Below are 9,937 nucleotides of genomic sequence, written 5' to 3'. Positions count from 1 at the left end.
CAGGAAGTAAACACATGCACACACACAGTTGCCAAACCTTTTCCTGTCTTAAAAATGTAAACAGGACACAATTATATTTGTAATTTCAGAGGGCTGCCCTTCCATTCATCTACAATATACAGTATACTTTCATCCCAGACTATAACTTGATTTGCAACATTACAATTGTGTGAAACTGTTTCAGAAGTGAATGAACATCTCAGTCAGTCACTGATCGTTTCAAATAAAGACAGCAAGTACCACATGATCTTGTTGTATGGGTCATGTTTAAGATTAAGCACAGAGTAACATAGAACAAATATTGACAAACGCAGCTTTCCCCTGACGACATTCTGCATGAGAGCACTTAGGCATTGACGCGAGGTTCCCACGGGCATCTGTGTGTGTGTTTACATGTCTGTCTGGGTTTTGTGCTGCCTTTTACCATTCTCTATGTGTACTAGGTCAGGGGAATACCAGAAACAATCACATGTAACATACATGTAGTATTTAAAATGTTAGCAATACAGAGCACACTGAGCTAACAAAAGGCATGTGGTTAACAGTCTCTTATTTGTATCACAGTTTTTCATCACTCAATGTTTGGCCTCTTTTTGCAGCTTTCAATCTGAAAACAAGGGAGTTTGGGAATTTGACTGGACATTAATTAGCAGAAAATTAAGACAGTATACATGAAGAAAACCCTTACAAATCCCAGGAGTTGTGCTTTGTGTTTTGCACAAATGGCAGATGAAAACCTAAAACGGGATTCTTTTCTCGACCGTTTTTAAACCTCTATCAGCGTGATGAGTAATAAAATAAGCTAGCTGTTCAGTGTAGAGACAGCTGTCTCTGAAAGTTAAAGCATTAAGCCATAAGGAGAAATTCTGAAACACACGTCAAGAGAATTTTGATGCTATGATGCGTCACACAAAAATTAGTTATAAAACAGCAGCTACACACTTTTAAATGTTGGAAGAGCATTATAATGTATATTTCCTGACTTTTTTCTAAGTTATAATATACTGGCAGGGGGAAGCTGCTATAGGCACCAAGTAAGAAGATGCCAGCCACAAGGCAGATGAAGAAATTCTCCTTTAAGCGGAGTTCTTTGTTAATCAAGTTTACCCCATTTGGTCCACAGGAATACAGTCTTAACATCCCTGCAGAGAAAATAAGTTGCCATTTAAAAAGAATAATAAAATCAATTCGTGACGTATTACGCCAATGTTGTATTTTCCAATGTTACCTGCACGAGGGTCATTCGACGAGGGCGGGTCGAGACTTCCAGGATGCCTGAAAGGCTTCTACCTGAGAAAGTGACAATAAAGGAAATATTGTTAATGAGCTTTTGACAATACCATTGGCACGTTTACACTACGAAAACGTGCCAGTTTCTCTCTCCTTATCATGAACTAGGTAGTGTGAACAAAACTTAATTTGATATTTGCTTTATGTAATGATTGCATATACTCAAAAAGGTTTGCATTCATTAATATAAAATGAATGATCCTTTCTTATTCCCTGTGAAAAGAAAAAATGTTATCCACTCTCACTATGCCAAAAACAATTATTTTGATAGTTGACTAAACCAATCCAACAAGTTACTGCTGGTCCAGACAAAGGCAAAACCAAAATTAATGTGGAACAAATTTTTCAGTGTTTCCTTAGTCTATTAAAAAAACAACAACACATTGTTTCCAAAATGCAACTTCAAAATGTGTTAAGAGAAAAGAAGCCAACTGAGAGTGCCAAGCTGCCTTTTACAAAAGCAGATGTCCCCTCCAATTATTGCCACTGCGATTGTGCCCGAGGATGAAAGAAATGCCAAAGCAGAAGCCCTGTGAGCTGTCCTCTGCCAACCCGTCCAGCCGATTCCCATTTTCCCAACCTGACCAATGCAATTAGAGGGTAAACAAAATGCCATGTCTCCTCCCTTAGTGGAGCTTTCATGTGACCTGAAAAAAATGATGCTGATGGGGTTTTCACGAGAATATTACGATTACACTCACATTTTTAGAAAGGTGAGCAACTTCACAATGAAAAGAATTATATTGTACATCTTCTAAGGTTGTCAATATGATCAAGAGAGTATAATGGATTTAAGAAAATGTGATCTTTTCATTGAGGAAAAAGGCGTATGATATCACACTGATGTCAGACTTATCTTTTACCAGCTTTGGGGTTTTGGCTCATTGTGAAAAAAACAAATCCGCTCCATAAGAAAGATGTGCTTATCTGTGGCTCAATTTCATATAGAGATTAGCTTGAGCTTCTTGTATTTGTCTCATTCTGTCTACCTTTGTTTCAGAAATACTTCTCCTAAGGGTCCATTAGGGGAAAAGCCAAAGTTGTATTTGGGGGAAAAACATATTTTAGCAATACCTGGGAAGGAAGAGAAACAGAAGCCTCAATGTTGTCTCCTCTTTTCTCCTATTTTGACCATTCCAAGAATAAATTTAGAAACAAAAGATCACAGAATGAGTGGATCTGAGAAAGCCAAATTGACCCCAAGAGATGAGATTTAGCAATAGATGAGTTGCATATTTCTCCTATGGGAAGCTCAGGTTACAAAAGGGACATGAGCCACCTGTTCTGGTGGCAGGCGATGGTATCCACTAGGGGGCGGAGAGGAGCGGAGCAAGGTGGGCTTGTTATTCGGACACAAAGTCAACTGAAGGTGAAAACACAAAAGACTGTTTACTCCGCCAAATGACAGGCGCTTTTAGCACACCCTCTTTAGGAAAGTTCCAAACAAACAGGATGTCTCCATTGGCAGGTCATAAAGGCCGCAATTAGCCTTTTGTGTTGAAAGGGAAATACATAATATTCCATTAGGACATGGAAAAACTTACCAGTGCCATCAGTGGGTGAAGAGCAGCCCCTGGTGGGCAATATCCGCGTTGCACCCAGGATAGCCAGACAGCCCATTTGGAATTCCTTGAGGATTACTTGGCCAGACACTTTCTCAAATTGAGACTGCACAGGGAGTTTCACGGTCAAATGTAGATGGGGTTTGTTGCTATTTGATTTACTGTGATGGTGCGCTGACGTCATCCACACACATCAGTCCTCCAAGACATGATATTCAGATGATAATCCACAAGAAAGCTTCCAAACCATCTGGGAGGTTTCTGTGGAAACAGGGGCGCCATGGCAACGATGGCTGGGGTTACCGAGGAAACGACCGTCGCCATGGAGATTGCATCACAGCGGGCTATATTTGAGGCATCCAAAGAGAAGCACGCGTGTGTCTCTTGCTTTCCAGCTCACACGTGTCTGGAGTGGGTGATGAGACACAGCGTGGTGGCCTAGTGGCCCCACATGGCAGCTCTAAAAGCCTCTACTCTATATGGGAGTTGAGGTTGAACACACGTGGTAACACTTTGGACTAGACTTTAACGCACGATCAAGGCATAGCACAGTCTAATTGATATAATATAGGTTACTTGTTGCTTTTCTTTTAAGACATTACGTGTGTTGAAAGACACATTGATCACATCTAAACGGTCCTGCTATTGCACATTGGCTACGACTGATGAATCACAGCTCATGTTAACACAACGAGAAGGTTATTGGACTACACATTTACAGTCTTTCACAGTTATAAAGCTTCCCGCATTAGCTACAACAGAATTTCTCTCCATTTCAGGCTTTTATAGATGTTCCTCCCATCATTCATGGGTAGTCCTCTCCTCTGAAACCAATTCCAATTCTCTGAATGTGAATAGGTAGGTCCTTTTTTCCCTTCTCCTTGTTGTTGTTTTTTTTTTTTTTAATTATTTTTTTCAAACTGACCAGAACTACACATCGGTAAAGATTTTCTTGTTGATGTTGATGCAGTTCTGCGAGTTGTTCTGCGCACTTGTGGGAAAGTTGGGCTGCTGCTTGAAGGCACTGTTAATACCATGCTCTTCTATCACCATGTACTCACTCTTGCTGAGTGAGGACGACGAGCGCGTCTTCCTCAGCTCCTCGGGCTCTGCCAGTGGCTGACAGCTGCCCACGTGCAGGTACTGGGCCTGCTCCTCCCCTTCGGTCTCCCTATGGTAGAAGTAGTTGAAATTGGACACGATGACCGGCACGGGCAACGCGATGGTCAACACTCCGGCGATGGCGCACAGGGAGCCCACTATCTTGCCCCCTATGGTAACGGGATGCATGTCCCCGTAGCCCACGGTGGTCATGGTGACCACGGCCCACCAGAAGGCGTCCGGGATGCTGTTGAATCCCGATTCAGGGTCGTCGGCCTCAGCGAAGTATACGGCACTGGAGAAGAGGATGACGCCGATAAAGAGGAAGAAGATGAGCAGACCCAGTTCTCGCATGCTGGCCTTGAGGGTCTGACCCAGAATCTGCAAGCCTTTGGAATGGCGCGAGAGTTTGAAGATGCGAAAGACACGCACCAGGCGGATGACGCGCAGGATGGCCAACGACATGGCCTGCTGTCCGTTCCCTTGCCTCTCCGCCAACTCCGTTCCCAGAGTGATAAAGTACGGGATGATGGCCACGATATCGATGATGTTCATGATGTTCTTGGAGAAGGTGGCTTTGCTGGGACACGCAAAGAACCGCACCAGAAGCTCGAAGGAGAACCAAATGATGCAGAGGGTCTCCACCACGAAGAAGGGGTCGGAGAAGGGGCTGACGAAATAGGGGAGGGTGCCGTTAATTCCCGCCGCGATGGGGATGGCGTCCCGATTCTCGTCCCTGAATTCGGGGAGCGTTTCCAGGCAGAAGATGACGATGGAGATGAGAATGACCAGGACGGAGACTATCGCGATGCCCCGAGCTGGTCCCGAGCTCTCCGGGTACTCAAAAAGCAACCACACCTGTCTCTGGAACTCATTCTCTGGCAAAGGTCTCTCCTCCTCCTTGATGAAGCCCTCGTCCTCGCGGAACTTCTCCATGGCTTCCTCGCCGAGCTCATAGAAGCGAATCTCCTCCGAGAAAATATCAATGGGGACGTTGACGGGTCTCCTGATGCGCCCGCCTGACTGGTAGTAATACAGAATGGCATCAAAACTGGGTCGGTTCCGATCGAAGAAGTATTCATTCCTTAGGGGGTCGAAGTACCTCATCCTCTTCTTGGGGTCCCCCAGCAGGGTCTCCGGGAACTGCGAGAGTGTCTTGAGCTGCGTCTCGAAGCGCAAGCCCGATATATTGACGACCACTCTCTCGCAGCACTCGTGGTCCGGTTCGTATCGATCCAGCGAGTGGTGGCCCGGGAGAGCCGCCGACTCCTCCAGCATGTTGTCGCACGCCGCCACGGTCATGACGTCGGTTTCCGTCTCGGTGTATCCGTGGTTCACCAGGTTGTCGCTCCGAGTTTGGCAGACGCTCGGCGGGGGTGATTGCAGGAGGCTCAGGTGGTCGTCCATGCGCGGCTCACGGACGGCCGCCTCGCCCCCTCCGCGGACCCCGCCGCTTCAGCCTGCTGCCTGGCGTCTCCCGCGTCCTTATCCACTCTTGCTCCCCTCCGATCCCGCTATCCCCGCCCACCACCAAAGATGCAGGGGTTATAATCAAGCCCCCCACCCGCCCACAGCATGCCGAATCTCAGTGCATAGCTGTGTGTGTTCGTCCAATTGCCGCGCGCAAGGACGCACGTAGAAAGCAACAGTCGGCCGAGGTTCAAATGGCACGCTTTTGCGGCGCGCCCACCCTCCCCGGCGCGCTCTCGTCTTTGTTACGCACACGTGCACGCATCAATCGCTCTTTTAACCATTCGAGTGACTTCAATTAATCCCATGAATGAATCAAAAATACAGATGGTACCATGTTAATAAAAGCACATTTTTCAATAAATAAAACCAGAAATACACTCTGTTTATGGTCTCTGCTAAAAACCAAAGCTGTCGTGTTTTAATTTCTTGATATTTAAACCGGTAGGGGTTCAACAAGGTCATTGCTCAGAGATAGGAAGGAGACTGGGGCTGCTCATAAATCCTTCGCATATTGTTGGAGTATAAAGTCAAAAAGGAAGGTGCATTGAATCATATATTGATTCAATGGTTGACCAACCAAAGGGAGCAGAGAAATAAGTTATTTGTTGTTGTTCTTTTTTATACTCCATTTCATTTATTCACTTCATCTTTACAAAGATATGGAACCCAGGAGTGCCTTGCACAACAGGAGCAAATAGAGTATATGATTCTACCGCCTCAAATATCTCAAGTCATCACTTCATTTATGCACTGAGGCACTCAACCGCAGCTGTAACAAAGTGTACACAACGTTGATCATAATAGTACAAAAGAAAAATCACCTTCAATACTATTCTCGTGTCAAATGGCATGTTTGAGAACCCAAACTTCAAACCAATTACCTGTCGACATAACAGCCAACAAGAAACTTTTAAAGAAACGTCCATTCTATTCCTCAAACTACTTATGCGTAGGTTCTGATCATATTAACAATTAGACTATTTCTGTTACAGAAACGTTGTGAAAGCGCTGCTGTCCAAGGTTCTGAAATACAAAGAAAAAATAAAACCTGAAAGTGCCCTGAAAATAACATTATCCAGTTCTTCTCTCAAGACTCATGTTAAAATAAATATGTTTCTTGTTGATTGTGCCAGGTGAGGTCAGAGGAGATATTAAATCACGGTGAGTTAAATACATTTCCGATACAGCCGTATGCATTTAAATGAGTATGATGAGTGAGACAATTTGCAAGTGAAGGAAAAGAAATTTCCCATATTGATATTTATTGAGTTCACCTGCATGTTCATTGTGACACAATGAAAAAAATGCTAGTCATTATACTGGCTTGAGAGGAATTGAGGATTTTCTATACATAAAAAAAACATGAAAAGTATTCAAATATACCCAAGATGCTTGTGGGTGCACCCTTGCTTATAATGCCTGTGGGTGTAGGCATGTGGGTGGTGGTAGATTTGTGAGTTAGGAACAAAATGGAAAAAATACTTCAACCTTGCTGTAAATACTGAGTCTTGCCTGAAAATATACAAATCTGAAACGAGACTGTCTTAAAACCTTCATGAGTAGAATTCACGAATGACTGCATATCATTAACAATCATGATGAACTATTACCCAACAGCGTTAAGAGGCAGAGTGACCTTGACCATGTTCTGTGGTTACCAGATGCTCATCGAATGATGTCCTGAAAGCCATGCTCAACAAACTAAATCCAAATGCTGAGGTTCTCCCAAGGATTGAACAGGTTAGATAGTATTAGAAATGAGAATAAATGGGACAGTGAAGGTTAGGCATTTTGGAGACAAGGTCGGAGAGACAAGACTTGGATGGTTTGGAATTGGACATGTCCGGAGGAGAGTTAGGGACCATATCAGTAAGAAGAATGTTAAACGTGGAACTTATAGGGAAAGGGCTAGAGGTCGACATAAGAGAAGATGGATGTGATGAGGGAGGACATGAACATGGCTGGCATGGAAGAGGGTGCAAAGGACAGGTTTAAATGGGAAAAGTTAATTTGCTATGGTAACCCCTCATGTGAGAAGACAGTAGAGTAGATTGCTACATCAAAGCATATTAAAACCATTTGGATAGTTTCTAACAAGATATATGTATTTTTAATTGGTGAAGAGTGCACACAAGATGCTCAGTGTGCTAAGTGACATTGAGAATGGGACACTGAAACTGACTAGTTGCTTATTGAGAGCACACTGAAGAAGTCTTGCATTAAAGGGCCAGTTGCTCTACTGGGACAGAGCTCAAGGATAGAGAAAGGGCCTTTAAGTGTGGCTCCTACTCGACATGCTAAATATAGACCTAGCCAAACTCCCAAATCAACCTACAAAACTGTGCTACATCATCTTCATTGAAATTGAATGACAAAAAAAAAGCATGGACGCAGGCCTGGAAACATACTTAAAGGGGGGGGGGGGGGGCTGTCTTGGGTTATAAGTGGGTCATTATAGAGGAAGGATAACTCAGTTGGCTGAGGTCATGGACATCTGGTTGCACTTATGAATAGAGCTTAGATCCCCCCACCCCCGTATACTAAACAATTCCTGGAAAAGGATGAGGATAGAGTTAATTTACAGGATGCTAATAATATGGATAAATACCTGTCCCGGTGTCTCGATCTGCAGTTCTGAATTTAAACAACACTGTGTAATTTCATAGTATACCACAGGCTGAATATTGTAATCAAATCCACATTGCAATCACACCTCCATTGTAAGCGGTCCCCCACGACCCAGAATTCTCTTAATGATGTCATTATCCCAATATTGGCAAATGAAAAGATCAATATGGGTAAAGAGATCTGTACTTGTAGAGTTATTATTGAATTCTCCTGATATTTGCAAGGCTGGGGATAATTTGTGGTTGACGTGCAGCTGTACATGACAGGAGCAAAAAGGAGGAAAACAAAAAGGAGAATATAGGACAGGGCCATCTGTGGAACAAAGCTTGACTGGACAGGAGCTGCATCACATCCTGCAGTAACCCCAGTAACAGGGATGGGATGGCAGAGCAGGATCACGGATAAACACGGGGCAAACCAGGTGGCTCTGATACTCTTATTATTGTTTTGGCTAGCTGATGATCCCATAGCCAAAAAATGGGTACACCACCATTATTTCTCCCTGACGTTGAGTATAATAAATATGAACACGTGGTGGCAGTTGTATCTATATATCATAATTAAAACCCTGCCTCAGCTGCAGCCGGATGAGAAAAAAGCACATTCTATTTTCATTCTCCCAGCTTCATTCATTTGCCAAATGACTGCAGAAATTAACTTAAAGATGGATGAGACATGGAGACAAGACAGTGAAGCTGAATCATCTCAGGGCTAATAATGTGTTATCCATACAAACACGCTAAAGACTAGAGGACTTGGATGAATATTAAATCCTCTTTATTATCTATTAAATAGGTTGCTTGACCCAGTTTCTTGTGTGTGGAAATGCATGAGGACAAAAGGGAGGAGGAGCAGTGATAAATCACACATAATGGACAGACTGGGAAAAAAACTGCGATGTCAAAAGAGGTAAATTTTTGAAAGGGAGGATTGCCAATGAGATTGGCCTACATCTAAGCTTTGAAGCAATACATGTGTGCGTGATAAGCCTAAAATAGTTTCTTCCCATTTACACATTACCTCAGATTTCATCAGCTCAAACCAAACTGAGCTGGCAGTTGCAGGTGTTTGTGTCTTTTCAGGCATATGCTAGGAGAATAACAGAATAGAACATATTTGGGGCCATCTGTGTTGACTATTCACCCCTATTTAGAATTGCGTCCGATTGCGCTCCTGTCTCAGTCGTCCCTCTAATTAAAGCTACCATGTCTAGAGTTGGCACAGATGGTATTTTGCAGTAGTAAAATAGGATTTAATTTTTTTTCAATGCTACTATGAGGAAGCAACAATTTGTTCCACCAACGAGAAAGTAGTAATGGGTTACGTCTGTGACGAAAAAGTAACTAAATGACATTCTTCAGTTATTGTCCAGAAGCAGATTTTTCATCCATCTGTACTCAAATAAATTTTCATATGCGAGGCACTTCCTGGACGCCAGTGGTCGATCATAACGTGTGCGTGTAGACAGATAACCATTTACGCTCCTATTCACACCTCAACGCCATTTAAAAGTATCAAAATAACTGACCTAATGTCCTCTGTGGTCAGAAAGTAGACTACTCGAAGACTATCGATAGAACATGCAAACTCAGCAGAGGAAACCCCCAGCTGACAGCCACAAACACTTACGCTATACAATAAATAAGGCTACAGCTCCATTGCAGTTTCACCGGACTGTCTGTGTCCATGCATCTTGGTAAATGGGTCAGTGTGTGTATGCAGACAGAATCATTACCACAACATTACCACAATAACATTAGGGTAGGATCACAGGAAAATTGGAGGCTGGGATTTGATGTATGGTTGACTCCTGTCATTTATCGTGGTCATTTTTATTTCTAATATTATCATAGCGGTACAATGGAGGAGTGGCTGGCATGTCT

General features: G+C 43.4%; 1 protein-coding gene across 1 annotated transcript; it reads right to left on the bottom strand.

Annotated features, from left to right (window-relative positions):
- Positions 1 to 247: 247 nt before the first annotated feature.
- Positions 248 to 5,491, bottom strand: LOC144081009 (potassium voltage-gated channel subfamily A member 3). The gene is made up of 3 exons (XM_077608411.1): positions 2,835 to 5,491; positions 1,229 to 1,290; positions 248 to 1,142 (listed from the first exon to the last, which is right to left on the bottom strand). Exon 1 carries the CDS (start codon positions 5,358 to 5,360, stop codon positions 3,783 to 3,785), a length of 1,578 nt encoding a protein of 525 aa, XP_077464537.1. The 5' UTR covers positions 5,361 to 5,491; the 3' UTR covers positions 248 to 1,142; positions 1,229 to 1,290; positions 2,835 to 3,782.
- Between the last annotated feature and the right edge of the window lie 4,446 nt (positions 5,492 to 9,937).

This window comes from Stigmatopora argus, chromosome 1 (genome assembly GCF_051989625.1).
Source record: "Stigmatopora argus isolate UIUO_Sarg chromosome 1, RoL_Sarg_1.0, whole genome shotgun sequence".
Lineage (NCBI taxonomy): Eukaryota > Metazoa > Chordata > Actinopteri > Syngnathiformes > Syngnathidae > Stigmatopora > Stigmatopora argus.
The sequence above is the reverse complement of the archived record's forward strand: the minus strand, read 5'-3'. Positions and strand labels throughout refer to the sequence as shown.

What these genes read in the sequence shown, in the direction of transcription:
- LOC144081009 (XM_077608411.1), bottom strand. Translation starts at nt 5,360, where the DNA reads ATGGACGACCACCTGAGCCTCCTGCAATCACCCCCGCCGAGCGTCTGC.